General features: G+C 39.9%; 1 protein-coding gene across 1 annotated transcript in view; it reads left to right on the forward strand.

The window, feature by feature from the left end:
- slc37a3 (solute carrier family 37 member 3) overlaps nt 1-19,098 on the forward strand; it is a 128,947-nt gene that overhangs the window by 82,839 nt on the left and 27,010 nt on the right. Inside the window, exon 5 of the mRNA XM_084317643.1 lies at nt 16,637-16,782. Coding sequence (XP_084173769.1) covers nt 16,637-16,782 — 146 coding nt within the window. The remainder of the gene's footprint in view (nt 1-16,636; nt 16,783-19,098) is intronic.

A 19,098-nucleotide genomic window follows, 5' to 3' on the forward strand; every position in this document is an offset into this window, starting at 1 on the left:
TGTAACACTGGTCACAGTAGTATGGTTTCTCTCGTGTGTGTACCATGTGGTGTAGTGTAAGGTTACGCTTCGCCTTGAAGCTCTTTCCACACTGGTCACAGCAGTAAGGTTTCTCTTCTGTGTGTACCGTGTGGTGAATTTTAAGCTCTCTCTTCGTCTTGAAGGCCTTCTCACACTGGACGCAACCGTAAGGTTTATTTTCTGTGTGTACCACGTGGTGACGTCTAAGGTGATCCTTTGTCTTGAAGCTCCTTCCACACTGGTCACAGCAGTAAGGTTTCTCCTCTGTGTGTACCGTGTGGTGTTGTTTAAGTTCTGCCTTCGTCTTGAAGGTCTTCCCACACTGGTCACAGCAGTAAGGTTTCTCTTCTGTGTGTACCACGTGGTGTCGTTCAATATCTGCCTTTCTCTTGAAGCTAATGTCACACTGGTTACAGCAGTAAGGTCTCTCTCCTGTGTGTACCACGTGGTGACTTTTAAGATCCCCCTTCGTTTTGAAGGTCTTTCCACACTGGGCACAGCAGTAAGGTTTCTCTTCTGTGTGTACCATGTGGTGTATTTTAAGATGTGTCTTCGTCTTGAAGCTCATGTCACACTGGTCACAACAGTAGGGTCTCTCTCCTGTGTGTACCATGTGGTGACTTTTAAGATCCGTCTTCGTCTTGAAGCTCATGTCACACTGGGCACAACAGTAAGGTTTCTCTCCTGTGTGTACCAAGTGGTGTCGTTTAAGCTCTCCCTTCGTCTTGAAGGTCTTCCCACACTGTGCACAGCAGTAAGGTTTCTCTCCTGTGTGTAACATGTGGTGTATTTGTAGGTTTTTCTTTCTCTTGAAGCTCTTCCCACACTGGCCACAGCAGTAAGGTTTCCCTTCTGTGTGTATTAGGTGGTGATGTTTAAGGTGATCCTTCGTCTTGAAGCTCCTTCCACACTGGTCACAGCAGTAAGGTTTCTCCTCTGTGTGTACCGCGTGGTGACGTCTAAGGTGATCCTTCGTCTTGAAGCTCCTTCCACACTGGTCACAGCAGTAAGGTTTCTCTTCTGTGTGTACCACGTGGTGTCGTTCAAGATCTGCCTTTCTCTTGAAGCTAATGTCACACTGGTTACAGCAGTAAGGTCTCTCTCCTGTGTGTACCACGTGGTGACTTTTAAGATCCCCCTTCGTTTTGAAGGTCTTTCCACACTGGGCACAGCAGTAAGGTTTCTCTTCTGTGTGTACCATGTGGTGTATTTTAAGATGTGTCTTCGTCTTGAAGGTCTTCCCACACTGGTCACAGCAGTAAGGTTTCCCTTCTGTGTGTATTAGGTGGTGATGTTTAAGGTGATCCTTCGTCTTGAAGCTCCTTCCACACTGGTCACAGCAGTAAGGTTTCTCCTCTGTGTGTACCGTGTGGTGTTGTTTAAGTTCTGCCTTCGTCTTGAAGGTCTTCCCACACTGGTCACAGCAGTAAGGTTTCTCTTCTGTGTGTATCATACAGTGATTTTTAAGCTCTCCCTTCGTCCTGAAGGTCTTCCCACACTGTGCACAGCAGTAAGGTCTCTCTCCTGTGTGTAACATGTGGTGTATTTGTAGGTTTCCCTTTCTCTTGAAGCTCTTCCCACACTGGCCACAGCAGTAAGGTTTCTCTTCTGTGTGTATCACACAGTGATTTTTAAGCTCTCCCTTCGTCTTGAAGGCCTTTCCACACTGGGCACAACAGTAAGGTTTCTCTCCTGTGTGTACCAAGTGGTGTCGTTTAAGCTCTCCCTTCGTCTTGAAGGTCTTCTTACACGGGGCACAACAGTAAGGTTTCTCTCCTGTGCCAATTACTGCTTGCTGTACAGCCGGCAGCTCTGGATATTGTGATTTGCTTGGTTCTGTGAATTCCTTACTTCCCGCAAACGTTTCAGGGGACTCTGGGTGTTCCTCCCGTTCTCCTAGGTAGTCTAGACCCAGGTCGGGTATGGACACTCCCAATCCCTTATCCGAGGGTGATTCCTCCTCTATGATGTGGGAATGATTGTGAGACATCATGTTAGCACTGGTTTGTTAGCCGATGGTGAGCTAGTTAGCTTCCGTCTGGCTAAAGCCAGCTCATGGGTGTTAGCACTGGCTTGTTAGCCGATGTAGTGCTAGTTAGCTTCCGTCTGGCTACGGCCAGCTCCTGGGTCTTCCGTCTAGCCAGCTCATGGGTCGCACCGTCTGGCTAGCTCATGGGTCTTCCGTCTGGCTAGAGCCAGCTCATGGGTGTTAGCACTGGCTTGTTAGCCGATGGTGAGCTAGTTAGCTTCCGTCTGGCTACGGCCAGCTCATGGGTGTTAGCACTGGCTTGTTAGCCGATGTAGTGCTAGTTAGCTTGCAGTTCTGTGAATTCTTTTTGACTTCGCTTCACATCCACACTCCGCTCCTTGCAGGGTGTCTCTGGGCTAGGGAGCCCTCGCCTTTCTGTGAACGGCCGTTTTGGCTCGCTTCACATCCACACTCCGCTCCTTACAGGGTGTCTCTGGGCTAGGGAGCCCTCGCCTTTCTGTGAACGGCCGTTTTGGCTCGCTTCACATCCACACTCCGCTCCTTACAGGGTGTCTCTGGGCTAGGGAGCCCTCGCCTTTCTGTGAACGGCCGTTTTGGCTCGCTTCACATCCACACTCCGCTCCTTACAGGGTGTCTCTGGGCTAGGGAGCCCTCGCCTTTCTGTGAACGGCCGTTTTGGCTCGCTTCACATCCACACTCCGCTCCTTACAGGGTGTCTCTGGGCTAGGGAGCCCTCGCCTTTCTGTGAACGGCCGTTTTGGCTCGCTTCACATCCACACTCCGCTCCTTACAGGGTGTCTCTGGGCTAGGGAGCCCTCGCCTTTCTGTGAACGGCCGTTTTGGCTCGCTTCACATCCACACTCCGCTCCTTACAGGGTGTCTCTGGGCTAGGGAGCCCTCGCCTTTCTGTGAACGGCCATTTTGGCTCGCTTCACATCCACACTCCGCTCTTTACAGGGTGTCTCTGGGCTAGGGAGCCCTCGCCTTTCTGTGAACGGTCGTTTGACTGCGCTTCTGTCTCTCTAAACTGCCAGACATTTTAGAGAGAGGGTTTTCTTTACCCCTTTTTTTTTTTTTTTTTTTTATCCAATTTTGCGGGCTCAACCGCTCCACCAGCAATGCCCCCACTATGCAGATGCCTTTAATTTGCCACTGCTCTCCATCGAGGGCCCTACAGATCAATATCCTTTGACTGGTGTATTCTAAAACTCGGTTCTCCGTTTTTTTTTTTTTTTTTTTTCAATATTTCTAGTTTATTTTATTTTGGCTGTTATCTTACCGATCTCAGCCCTAACCAGGGACGCCATGTTGAAAGCTACAGGTCGCCTCTACTATATCTCAATCACCTACTCGAGATATAAACCTGCGGCCGCTCGATATCCCCCGGCGAGGTGCTAAACTTGCCAAGTTCTCGAGTCATTTTACTATTTCTGTCTAGATTACTTCAAGTCACTGGTCTTGTGATATCCAGTTGATATGAAATGTAATCATGAAGAGTTGTTAATCTCTTCTTGTTTGAAATAAACCGAATATATGTCTAGGAGAACCATTATCGCCTGTAATAAAAATAATATTATTATTATCATCATTTTACGAAAGGGCTTGTAATACTGCTCATTTGAAAGCTTGGTTGTATTACTACTTTTTTAATAAGTATTACCACTGTACTAACACGTAATCATTGTTTGCACTCCCCGGCGCCTCCTGTCCTCCTCCTCCTCCTCCTCCGTCAGCGGAACCGACCGTCTTGAACCCTGCAGTGATTCAGACGGTCGAGGTCCCACATAAGACAGAGTCCGTCTGGACACAGAGACACCGGAACCCGCAAACAACACCCATCTACATGCATAGTATTTCTTATCAGTACATAGCATATACATATATATATATATATTTTTTAGCTGAAAAGCATTAACCAGTCAATTGATTCAATCTGTATTTCAGGACATAGTCACCTCAGAGGAAATCAAGGCGCGGCTGGTATTTGCTGGCATTGCTGGCAGGGATCAGTCCAAGAACTCAATGGATTATAAAAAGTCATCTTTATTTCAATGAAGTTACAGAAAAAGACTAAATAAAAAATATCCATTACAGTTTAAAAGATTATATAAAAACAAAACATGTCATCTGCATCTTGTCTTCCAAGTCACACACTGGTAAAAACTTCAAAATCTCTCAAAGAAGTCTGTAGGCACCATTCTTCTTCTCTCTCCAGCTCCGTGTAAAAAAAAACCCTGTGCTCTCGCCAGTTGGCCCTTTTTATAAGGTCCGTCACGTCACGCCATCATCAGTACATAGCTCCAATCACTGTACAGTACGTGTCATATCCCTCCTTCAGTTATTTGTTACTTTGCAGTTACATATCAAATCAAGTAATTCATAAGAATACAATGCCCCTCTGACTAGAGCTCCCTCTTCTTGGCCTTGCATTCCAGCCGGTCACTTCCCTACTGCATGGGGCCTCTTTCGTTCTGAGACGAGGACGAGGCAGACTGCCGTAATATATCTTACATAGCCCAACACATACATATACAGATATATACAGGTACAATAGGTTACAGGTACAATACAGTACTCGGTGTACTATATTACATTAGTTTACATTACATTATAGTCATTATAGTCTGCTCTCCTCTCCTTCCTCTTCTGATTCAAGACTTCAACCAGCAACCCTTCCCGTCTGAAAGGGTTAGCATCTTACAGCTCTCTATCTCCTTCACTGGGGCCCACATTCCGCAGGTTTCCTCCCTTTTGCCTGTGAAGCACTGTGGAGAACTGACCTCTCTTTATGGAGACATTTAAAGGCTCAGTTCCATCATAGTCTTTCCAGAGTTTAGTTTTAAAGATTTATATAAACTGTGGCATTTCACACATACGATACTGGTATAGGGTTCAATTCCCTGTTCTACCTAATACCATACAACTATTCGGTCTCTCTCTCACACTATGTCTCTTTCTTTGTGTGTGTGTGCGTGTGTGTGTGTCTCTCTCTCACACTATGTCTCTCTCCTCTCCTTGTGTGTGTGTGCGTGTGTGTGTGTGTGTCTCTCTCTCACACTATGTCTCTCTCCTTGTGTGTGTGTGCGTGTGTGTGTGTCTCTCTCTCACACTATGTCTCTCTCCTTGTGTGTGTGTGCGTGTGTGTGTGTCTCTCTCTCACACTATGTCTCTCTCCTTGTGTGTGTGTGCGTGTGTGTGTGTCTCTCTCTCACACTATGTCTCTCTCCTTGTGTGTGTGTGTGTGTCTCTCTCTCACACTATGTCTCTCTCCTTGTGTGTGTGTGCGTGTGTGTGTGTCTCTCTCTCACTCTATGTCTCTCTCCTTGTGTGTGTGTGCGTGTGTGTGTGTCTCTCTCTCACACTATGTCTCTCTCCTTGTGTGTGTGTGCGTGTGTGTGTGTCTCTCTCTCACACTATGTCTCTCTCCTTGTGTGTGTGTGCGTGTGTGTGTGTCTCTCTCTCACACTATGTCTCTCTGCTGAGGCCCACATTCCCCAGGTTGCCTTGCAGATATTAAAGGCTCATTTCCATTTTTTATAAGTAGAGCCAGCATAAAGCTATCTTCCAAAGTTCAGTTTAAAGATTTATACTGGTCACACAGGAACGACTCAGGATGTTATTGTCCAAAAGTGTCGCTTGTTTTGTGACACTTCACAATAACACTACAGAGTGTGTACTGTATATAACACTACATAGTGTGTACTGTATATAACACTACAGAGTGTGTACTGTATATAACACTACAGAGTGTGTACTGTATATAACACTACAGAGTGTGTACTGTATATAACACTACAGAGTGTATACTGTATACTGTATATAACACTACAGAGTGTGTACTGTATATAACACTACACTCTGTTCTATGGAGACATTTAAAGGCTCAGTTCCATTTTTTATAAGTAGAGCCATCATAGAGCTATCTTTCCAGAGTTTAGTTTAAAGATTTATACTGGTCATATAGGAACGACTCAGGATGTCATTGTCCAAAAGTGTCACTTGTTCTGTGGCACTTCACACCCACTCTGCCATCCTGTGAGATCATTGTCCATCATCAATTGAATAATTGAATAATGAAGCATATGATTACATGTGAAAAATAGGTATATACGGCTATATTGGAACGACTCAGGATGTCATTGTCAAAAAGTGTCACTTGTTCTGTGGCACTTCACAACTACATAATGATCAGCAGCTGTGTTTCATGTATAACTACATAATGATCAGCAGCTGTGTTTCATGTATAACTACATAATGATCAGCAGCTGTGTTTCATGTATAACTACATAATGATCACCAGCTGTGTTTCATGTATAACTACATAATGATGAGCAGCTGTGTTTCATGTATAACTACATAATTATCAGCAGCTGTGTTTCATGTATACCTACATAATGATCAGCAGCTGTGTTTCATGTATAACTACATGATGATCAGCTGTGTTTCATGTATAACTACATGATGACCAGCTGTGTTTCATGTATAACTACATAATGATGAGCAGCTGTGTTTCATGTATAACTACATAATGATCAGCAGCTGTGTTTCATGTATAACTACATAATGATGAGCAGCTGTGTTTCATGTATAACTACATAATGATCAGCAGCTGTGTTTCATGTATAACTACATAATGATCAGCAGCTGTGTTTCATGTATAACTACATAATGATCACCAGCTGTGTTTCATGTATAACTACATAATGATGAGCAGCTGTGTTTCATGTATAACTACATAATGATCACCAGCTGTGTTTCATGTATAACTACATAATGATGAGCAGCTGTGTTTCATGTATAACTACATAATGATCAGCAGCTGTGTTTCATGTATAACTACATAATGATGAGCAGCTGTGTTTCATGTATAACTACATAATGATCAGCTGTGTTTCATGTATAACTAAATAATGATCAGCAGCTGTGTTTCATGTATAACTACATAATTATCAGCAGCTGTGTTTCATGTATACCTACATAATGATCAGCAGCTGTGTTTCATGTATAACTACATGATGATCAGCTGTGTTTCATGTATAACTACATGATGACCAGCTGTGTTTCATGTATAACTACATAATGATGAGCAGCTGTGTTTCATGTATAACTACATAATGATCAGCAGCTGTGTTTCATGTATAACTACATAATGTTGAGCAGCTGTGTTTCATGTATAACTACATAATGATCAGCAGCTGTGTTTCATGTATAACTACATAATGATCACCAGCTGTGTTTCATGTATAACTACATAATGATGAGCAGCTGTGTTTCATGTATAACTACATAATGATCACCAGCTGTGTTTCATGTATAACTACATAATGATGAGCAGCTGTGTTTCATGTATAACTACATAATGATCAGCAGCTGTGTTTCATGTATAACTACATAATGATCAGCAGTTGTGTTTCATGTATAACTACATAATGATCACCAGCTGTGTTTCATGTATAACTACATAATGAAGAGCAGCTGTGTTTCATGTATAACTACATAATGAAGAGCAGCTGTGTTTCATGTATAACTACATAATTATCAGCAGCTGTGTTTCATGTATAACTGCATGATGACCAGCTGTGTTTCATGTATAACTACATAATGATCAGCAGCTGTGTTTCATGTATAACTACATAATGATCACCGGCTGTGTTTCATGTATAACTACATAATGATGAGCAGCTGTGTTTTATGTATAACTACATAATGATGAGCAGCTGTGTTTCATGTATAACTACATAATGATCACCAGCTGTGTTTCATGTATAACTACATAATGATCAGCAGCTGTGTTTCATGTATAACTACATAATGATCAGCAGCTGTGTTTCATGTATAACTACATAATGATCAGCTGTGTTTCATGTATAACTACATAATGATCAGCAGCTGTGTTTCATGTATAACTACATAATTATCAGCAGCTGTGTTTCATGTATAACTACATAATGATCAGCAGCTGTGTTTCATGTATAACTACATGATGATCAGCTGTGTTTCATGTATAACTACATGATGAGCAGCTGTGTTTCATGTATAACTACATAATGATGAGCAGCTGTGTTTCATGTATAACTACATAATGATCACCAGCTGTGTTTCATGTATAACTACATAATGATCAGCAGCTGTGTTTCATGTATAACTACATAATGATCAGCAGCTGTGTTTCATGTATAACTACATAATGATCAGCTGTGTTTCATGTATAACTACATAATGATCAGCAGCTGTGTTTCATGTATAACTACATAATTATCAGCAGCTGTGTTTCATGTATAACTACATAATGATCAGCAGCTGTGTTTCATGTATAACTACATAATGATCAGCAGCTGTGTTTCATGTATAACTACATAATGATCAGCTGTGTTTCATGTATAACTACATAATGATCAGCAGCTGTGTTTCATGTATAACTACATAATTATCAGCAGCTGTGTTTCATGTATAACTACATAATGATCAGCAGCTGTGTTTCATGTATAACTACATGATGATCAGCTGTGTTTCATGTATAACTACATGATGACCAGCTGTGTTTCATGTATAACTACATAATGATGAGCAGCTGTGTTTCATGTATAACTACATAATGATCAGCAGCTGTGTTTCATGTATAACTACATGATGATCAGCTGTGTTTCATGTATAACTACGTAATGATCAGCAGCTGTGTTTCATGTATAACTACATGATGATCAGCAGCTGTGTTTCATGTATAACTACATGATGATCAGCTGTGTTTCATGTATAACTACATGATGACCAGCTGTGTTTCATGTATAACTACATAATGATGAGCAGCTGTGTTTCATGTATAACTACATAATGATCAGCAGCTGTGTTTCATGTATAACTACATGATGATCAGCTGTGTTTCATGTATAACTACGTAATGATCAGCAGCTGTGTTTCATGTATAACTACATGATGATCAGCAGCTGTGTTTCATGTATAACTACATGATGATCAGCTGTGTTTCATGTATAACTACATAATGATCAGCAGCTGTGTTTCATGTATAACTACATAATGATCAGCAGCTGTGTTTCATGTATAACTACATAATGATCAGCAGCTGTGTTTCATGTATAACTACATAATGATCAGCTGTGTTTCATGTATAACTACATAATGATCAGCAGCTGTGTTTCATGTATAACTACATAATGATGATCAGCAGCTGTGTTTCATGTATAACTACATAATGATCAGCAGCTGTGTTTCATGTATAACTACATAATGATCACCAGCTGTGTTTCATGTATAACTACATGATGATCACCAGCTGTGTTTAATGTATAACTACATAATGATCAGCAGCTGTGTTTCATGTATAACTACATGATGATCAGCAGCTGTGTTTCATGTATAACTACATGATGATCACCAGCTGTGTTTCATGTATAACTACATAATGATCAGCAGCTGTGTTTCATGTATAACTACATAATGATCAGCAGCTGTGTTTCATGTATAACTACATAATGATCAGCAGCTGTGTTTCATGTATAACTACATAATGATCACCAGCTGTGTTTCATGTATAACTACATAATGATGAGCAGCTGTGTTTCATGTATAACTACATAATTATCAGCAGCTGTGTTTCATGTATACCTACATAATGATCAGCAGCTGTGTTTCATGTATAACTACATGATGATCAGCTGTGTTTCATGTATAACTACATGATGACCAGCTGTGTTTCATGTATAACTACATAATGATGAGCAGCTGTGTTTCATGTATAACTACATAATGATCAGCAGCTGTGTTTCATGTATAACTACATAATGATGAGCAGCTGTGTTTCATGTATAACTACATAATGATCAGCAGCTGTGTTTCATGTATAACTACATAATGATCAGCAGCTGTGTTTCATGTATAACTACATAATGATCACCAGCTGTGTTTCATGTATAACTACATAATGATGAGCAGCTGTGTTTCATGTATAACTACATAATGATCACCAGCTGTGTTTCATGTATAACTACATAATGATGAGCAGCTGTGTTTCATGTATAACTACATAATGATCAGCAGCTGTGTTTCATGTATAACTACATAATGATGAGCAGCTGTGTTTCATGTATAACTACATAATGATCAGCTGTGTTTCATGTATAACTAAATAATGATCAGCAGCTGTGTTTCATGTATAACTACATAATTATCAGCAGCTGTGTTTCATGTATACCTACATAATGATCAGCAGCTGTGTTTCATGTATAACTACATGATGATCAGCTGTGTTTCATGTATAACTACATGATGACCAGCTGTGTTTCATGTATAACTACATAATGATGAGCAGCTGTGTTTCATGTATAACTACATAATGATCAGCAGCTGTGTTTCATGTATAACTACATAATGTTGAGCAGCTGTGTTTCATGTATAACTACATAATGATCAGCAGCTGTGTTTCATGTATAACTACATAATGATCACCAGCTGTGTTTCATGTATAACTACATAATGATGAGCAGCTGTGTTTCATGTATAACTACATAATGATCACCAGCTGTGTTTCATGTATAACTACATAATGATGAGCAGCTGTGTTTCATGTATAACTACATAATGATCAGCAGCTGTGTTTCATGTATAACTACATAATGATCAGCAGTTGTGTTTCATGTATAACTACATAATGATCACCAGCTGTGTTTCATGTATAACTACATAATGAAGAGCAGCTGTGTTTCATGTATAACTACATAATGAAGAGCAGCTGTGTTTCATGTATAACTACATAATTATCAGCAGCTGTGTTTCATGTATAACTGCATGATGACCAGCTGTGTTTCATGTATAACTACATAATGATCAGCAGCTGTGTTTCATGTATAACTACATAATGATCACCGGCTGTGTTTCATGTATAACTACATAATGATGAGCAGCTGTGTTTTATGTATAACTACATAATGATGAGCAGCTGTGTTTCATGTATAACTACATAATGATCACCAGCTGTGTTTCATGTATAACTACATAATGATCAGCAGCTGTGTTTCATGTATAACTACATAATGATCAGCAGCTGTGTTTCATGTATAACTACATAATGATCAGCTGTGTTTCATGTATAACTACATAATGATCAGCAGCTGTGTTTCATGTATAACTACATAATTATCAGCAGCTGTGTTTCATGTATAACTACATAATGATCAGCAGCTGTGTTTCATGTATAACTACATGATGATCAGCTGTGTTTCATGTATAACTACATGATGAGCAGCTGTGTTTCATGTATAACTACATAATGATGAGCAGCTGTGTTTCATGTATAACTACATAATGATCACCAGCTGTGTTTCACGTATAACTACATAATGATCAGCAGCTGTGTTTCATGTATAACTACATAATGATCAGCAGCTGTGTTTCATGTATAACTACATAATGATCAGCTGTGTTTCATGTATAACTACATAATGATCAGCAGCTGTGTTTCATGTATAACTACATAATTATCAGCAGCTGTGTTTCATGTATAACTACATAATGATCAGCAGCTGTGTTTCATGTATAACTACATGATGATCAGCTGTGTTTCATGTATAACTACATGATGACCAGCTGTGTTTCATGTATAACTACATAATGATGAGCAGCTGTGTTTCATGTATAACTACATAATGATCAGCAGCTGTGTTTCATGTATAACTACATAATGATGAGCAGCTGTGTTTCATGTATAACTACATAATGATCAGCAGCTGTGTTTCATGTATAACTACATAATGATCAGCAGCTGTGTTTCATGTATAACTACATAATGATCACCAGCTGTGTTTCATGTATAACTACATAATGATGAGCAGCTGTGTTTCATGTATAACTACATAATGATCACCAGCTGTGTTTCATGTATAACTACATGATGATCAGCAGCTGTGTTTCATGTATAACTACATAATGATCAGCAGTTGTGTTTCATGTATAACTACATAATGATCAGCAGCTGTGTTTCATGTATAACTACATAATTATCAGCAGCTGTGTTTCATGTATAACTACATGATGATCACCAGCTGTGTTTCATGTATAACTACATAATGATCAGCAGCTGTGTTTCATGTATAACTACATAATGATCAGCAGCTGTGTTTCATGTATAACTACATAATGATCAGCAGCTGTGTTTCATGTATAACTACACAATGATCAGCTGTGTTTCATGTATATCTACATGATGATCAGCAGCTGTGTTTCATGTATAACTACATAATGATCAGCAGCTGTGTTTCATGTATAACTACATAATGATCACCAGCTGTGTTTCATGTATAACTACATGATGATCAGCAGCTGTGTTTCATGTATAACTACATAATGATCAGCAGCTGTGTTTCATGTATAACTACATGATGATCAGCAGCTGTGTTTCATATATAACTACATAATGATCAGCAGCTGTGTTTCATGTATAACTACATAATGATCACCAGCTGTGTTTCATGTATAACTACATGATGATCAGCAGCTGTGTTTCATGTATAACTACATAATGATCACCAGCTGTGTTTCATGTATACCTACATAATGATCACCAGAGCTCTGTGTTTCATGTATAACTACATGATGATCAGCAGCTGTGTTTCATGTATAACTACATAATGATCACCAGCTGTGTTTCATGTATAACTACATAATGATCAGCAGCTGTGTTTCATGTATAACTACATGATGATCAGCAGCTGTGTTTCATGTATAACTACATAATGATCAGCAGTTGTGTTTCATGTATAACTACATAATGATCACCAGCTGTGTTTCATGTATAACTACATAATGAAGAGCAGCTGTGTTTCATGTATAACTACATAATGAAGAGCAGCTGTGTTTCATGTATAACTACATAATTATCAGCAGCTGTGTTTCATGTATAACTACATGATGACCAGCTGTGTTTCATGTATAACTACATAATGATCAGCAGCTGTGTTTCATGTATAACTACATAATGATCACCGGCTGTGTTTCATGTATAACTACATAATGATGAGCAGCTGTGTTTCATGTATAACTACATAATGATGAGCAGCTGTGTTTCATGTATAACTACATAATGATCACCAGCTGTGTTTCATGTATAACTACATAATGATCAGCAGCTGTGTTTCATGTATAACTACATAATGATCAGCAGCTGTGTTTCATGTATAACTACACACTGATCAGCTGTGTTTCATGTATAACTACATAATGATCAGCAGCTGTGTTTCATGTATAACTACATAATTATCAGCAGCTGTGTTTCATGTATAACTACATAATGATCAGCAGCTGTGTTTCATGTATAACTACATGATGATCAGCTGTGTTTCATGTATAACTACATGATGACCAGCTGTGTTTCATGTATAACTACATAATGATGAGCAGCTGTGTTTCATGTATAACTACATAATGATCAGCAGCTGTGTTTCATGTATAACTACATGATGATCAGCTGTGTTTCATGTATAACTACGTAATGATCAGCAGCTGTGTTTCATGTATAACTACATGATGATCAGCAGCTGTGTTTCATGTATAACTACATGATGATCAGCTGTGTTTCATGTATAACTACATAATGATCAGCAGCTGTGTTTCATGTATAACTACATAATGATCAGCAGCTGTGTTTCATGTATAACTACATAATGATCAGCAGCTGTGTTTCATGTATAACTACATAATGATCACCAGCTGTGTTTCATGTATAACTACATAATGATGAGCAGCTGTGTTTCATGTATAACTACATAATTATCAGCAGCTGTGTTTCATGTATACCTACATAATGATCAGCAGCTGTGTTTCATGTATAACTACATGATGATCAGCTGTGTTTCATGTATAACTACATGATGACCAGCTGTGTTTCATGTATAACTACATAATGATGAGCAGCTGTGTTTCATGTATAACTACATAATGATCAGCAGCTGTGTTTCATGTATAACTACATGATGATCAGCTGTGTTTCATGTATAACTACATGATGACCAGCTGTGTTTCATGTATAACTACATAATGATGAGCAGCTGTGTTTCATGTATAACTACATAATGATCACCAGCTGTGTTTCATGTATAACTACATAATGATGAGCAGCTGTGTTTCATGTATAACTACATAATGATCAGCAGCTGTGTTTCATGTATAACTACATAATGATCAGCAGTTGTGTTTCATGTATAACTACATAATGATCACCAGCTGTGTTTCATGTATAACTACATAATGAAGAGCAGCTGTGTTTCATGTATAACTACATAATGAAGAGCAGCTGTGTTTCATGTATAACTACATAATTATCAGCAGCTGTGTTTCATGTATAACTGCATGATGACCAGCTGTGTTTCATGTATAACTACATAATGATCAGCAGCTGTGTTTCATGTATAACTACATAATGATCACCGGCTGTGTTTCATGTATAACTACATAATGATGAGCAGCTGTGTTTCATGTATAACTACATAATGATGAGCAGCTGTGTTTCATGTATAACTACATAATGATCACCAGCTGTGTTTCATGTATAACTACATAATGATCAGCAGCTGTGTTTCATGTATAACTACATAATGATCAGCAGCTGTGTTTCATGTATAACTACATAATGATCAGCTGTGTTTCATGTATAACTACATAATGATCAGTAGCTGTGTTTCATGTATAACTACATAATTATCAGCAGCTGTGTTTCATGTATAACTACATAATGATCAGCAGCTGTGTTTCATGTATAACTACATGATGATCAGCTGTGTTTCATGTATAACTACATGATGAGCAGCTGTGTTTCATGTATAACTACATAATGATGAGCAGCTGTGTTTCATGTATAACTACATAATGATCACCAGCTGTGTTTCATGTATAACTACATAATGATCAGCAGCTGTGTTTCATGTATAACTACATAATGATCAGCAGCTGTGTTTCATGTATAACTACATAATGATCAGCTGTGTTTCATGTATAACTACATAATGATCAGCAGCTGTGTTTCATGTATAACTACATAATTATCAGCAGCTGTGTTTCATGTATAACTACATAATGATCAGCAGCTGTGTTTCATGTATAACTACATGATGATCAGCTGTGTTTCATGTATAACTACATGATGACCAGCTGTGTTTCATGTATAACTACATAATGATGAGCAGCTGTGTTTCATGTATAACTACATAATGATCAGCAGCTGTGTTTCATGTATAACTACATAATGATCAGCAGCTGTGTTTCATGTATAACTACATAATGTTGAGCAGCTGTGTTTCATGTATAACTACATAATGATCAGCAGCTGTGTTTCATGTATAACTACATAATGATCACCAGCTGTGTTTCATGTATAACTACATAATGATGAGCAGCTGTGTTTCATGTATAACTACATAATGATCAGCAGCTGTGTTTCATGTATAACTACATAATGATCAGCAGCTGTGTTTCATGTATAACTACATAATGATCACCAGCTGTGTTTCATGTATAACTACATAATGATGAGCAGCTGTGTTTCATGTATAACTACATAATGATCACCAGCTGTGTTTCATGTATAACTACATAATGATGAGCAGCTGTGTTTCATGTATAACTACATAATGATCAGCAGCTGTGTTTCATGTATAACTACATAATGATCAGCAGCTGTGTTTCATGTATAACTACATAATGATCAGCAGCTGTGTTTCATGTATAACTACATAATGATCACCAGCTGTGTTTCATGTATAACTACATGATGATCAGCAGCTGTGTTTCATGTATAACTACATAATGATCAGCAGTTGTGTTTCATGTATAACTACATAATGATCACCAGCTGTGTTTCATGTATAACTACATAATGAAGAGCAGCTGTGTTTCATGTATAACTACATAATGAAGAGCAGCTGTGTTTCATGTATAACTACATAATTATCAGCAGCTGTGTTTCATGTATAACTACATGATGACCAGCTGTGTTTCATGTATAACTACATAATGATGAGCAGCTGTGTTTCATGTATAACTACATAATGATCACCAGCTGTGTTTCATGTATAACTACATAATGATGATCAGTTGTGTTTCATGTATAACTACATAATGATGATCAGCAGCTGTGTTTCATGTATAACTACATAATTATCAGCAGCTGTGTTTCATGTATAACTACATAATGATGAGCAGCTGTGTTTCATGTATAACTACATAATGATCACCAGCTGTGTTTCATGTATAACTACATAATGATCACCAGCTGTGTTTCATGTATAACTACATAATGATCAGCAGCTGTGTTTCATGTATAACTACATAATGATCAGCAGCTGTGTTTCATGTATAACTACATAATGATCAGCTGTGTTTCATGTATAACTACATAATGATCAGCAGCTGTGTTTCATGTATAACTACATAATTATCAGCAGCTGTGTTTCATGTATAACTACATAATGATGATCAGCTGTGTTTCATGTATAACTACATGATGATCACCAGCTGTGTTTCATGTATAACTACATAATGATCAGCAGCTGTGTTTCATGTATAACTACATAATGATCACCAGCTGTATTTCATGTATACCTACATTGTGTTTGTCTGCAGGAGTTTGTGTTCGGCACGCTGACCGAGTGGCTGCACCTCTACAACGTCTACCTGTACTGCGGCCTGTGGGTCCTCAACGGCCTGCTGCAGTCGGCCGTCTGGCCCTCCGTGGTCGCCGTCATGGGCAACTGGTTCGGCAAGTCAGGGTGAGGAATAGCATCTGCAAATGATGTATAGATGTTTTATGAATGTCTTAACAAACCATTTGTTAAACATGAAAGGACAAGTCTGGTAATTGCTTCGTGTGTATTTATAGAAATCCACAAATAAACAAACTGTATTTTTTATTTTATTTTTTTGATCTTTTTCCCCCTCCATTTTCCTCCGATTTTCTCCCATCCCAATGTTAGTCGTATGCCAATTCCCAATCCCTTCCTGGTCGCTGCGCACTTACCCCCCACAGTCAGATCATCTGGGAGAGTGGAGGCTATCACGTGCTTCCTCCGACACACGTCCAGCCAATCAACCGCTTCTTTTCACCTGGCAGCGCGGATCCTCCCTGAGAGGGCGTATCGTGTGGAAGGATCACACTATCCCACTCAGGTCCTATCCGCGCTTAGCAGGCGCCCCGACCGAACTGTAGGAGTCGCTGTTTACAACGACCCGGACCCACCCCGCCAGCTTCTCCCACCCTCTAATACAGCCAATTGTATTAGTGTGAACGGCCAGCCAAGCTGGTGACAACCCCGGAGCTGTGAGCTGGATTCGAACAGGCGAATCCAGCTCACAGCTTCGGGGTTGGTGACGAACGCAATCTCCGCTACGCCACCTAACCGCCATAAACAAACTGTATTAGACATTTGTTAATAAGGAATAGTCTTCACAGGGCGGCTGGGTAGCGCAGCGGACTAAGCGCCTGCCTACCACCGCAGAGACTCTGGTATCGAATCCGGCTCTCAGCGGTACCTCCGGTTTGGTCGGTCGTCCCTACTAACACAATTGGCAGTGTTAGCGGGTGGGAAGCCGGTGGGGTGGGTATCCCGGTCGTTGTAAACAGCGACTCCTACAGGTCGGTCGGGGCGCCTGCTCAGCAAGGAAGGGATATGGTGAAGGTAGTGTGACCTCTCACGCGTTACACTTCACCAATGAGAGTCCTCGCTGTCAGGTGAAAAGAGGCTGCTGGCTGTCTCCTATGTGTCGGAGGAATTATGTGATAGTCTTCACCCTCCCTAGACCAACAGTAGGGGGCAAGAGCGCAACAACCAGGAAGGGAATTGGCATAACGACTAACATTGGGATGGGAGAAAAAGTACGGAAAAAGGGGGGGAAAAGATCAATAAATTAGAGCACACAATAACATCTGCAAATGATGTACAGATCTTTTAAGAATGTTTTACAAATGATTTGTTGAACATGAACAAATAAATGGAGGTATAGTGGTTTTTTCATATCCATTTTTCAAAGCATCTACAAATGTGTTACTACACATTAAATAACATTATTTAATGATGAACAAATCAAGTACAAACAATGTTGATAATGAGTTATAAATAATGGATAACTAATTTGTAAATGTTATACAAATATAGTTATAAATGATTTAATAATAATTTATGAATGTATATAAATAGTTTGTTCATGATTAGTTCATTATCTACAAATACCTTATAGATGTATTATAACAGGGTGTTATTATATAAAGTGTTACCAAACGGGTCTTGTCAAATCCATTTGTTTTGAGATGTATTGAGTTATGCATGTTCCATGCATGTTCCATGTGTGTGCGTGTTCCATGCGTGTTCTCTGCATGTTCCATGTGTGTTCCATGCGTGTTCCATGTGTGTTCTCTGCATGTTCCATGTGTGTTCCATGCGTGTTCCATGCATGTTCTCTGCATGTTCCATGTGTGTTCCATGCGTGTTCCATGCATGTTTTTTTTTTTTTTGGTCTTTTTCCCCCTCCATTTTCCTCCGATTTTTCTCCCATCCCAATGTTAGTCGTATGCCAATTCCCAGTCCCTTCCTGGTCGCTGCGCACTTACCCCCCACAGTCAGATCATCTGGGAGAGTGGAGGCTACCACGTGCTTCCTCCGACACACGTCCAGCCAATCACCGCTTCTTTTCACCTGGCAGCGCGGATTCTCATCGAGAGGGCGTAGCGTGTGGGAGGACCACACTATCCCCCTCAAGTCCTATCCGCGCTTAGCAGGCGCCCCGACCGAACTGTAGGAGTCGCTGTTTACAACGACCCGGACCCGCCCTGCCAGCTTCTCCCACCCTCTAATACAGCCAATTGTATTAGTGCAGACGGCCAGCCAAGCTGGTGACAACCCCGGAGCTGTGAGCTGGATTCGAACAGGCGAATCCAGCTCACAGCTCCGGGGTTGGTGACGAACGCAATCTCCGCTCGGCCACCTAACCGCCTCCGTTCCATGCATGTTCTATGCATGTTCCATGTGTGTTACATGTGTGTTTCATGCGTGTTCCATGCATGTTCTATGCATGTTCCATGTGTGTTCCAT

Source organism: Notolepis coatsorum (assembly GCF_963971535.1).
Source record: "Notolepis coatsorum genome assembly, chromosome: 1".
Taxonomy (NCBI): Eukaryota; Metazoa; Chordata; class Actinopteri; order Aulopiformes; family Paralepididae; genus Notolepis; species Notolepis coatsorum.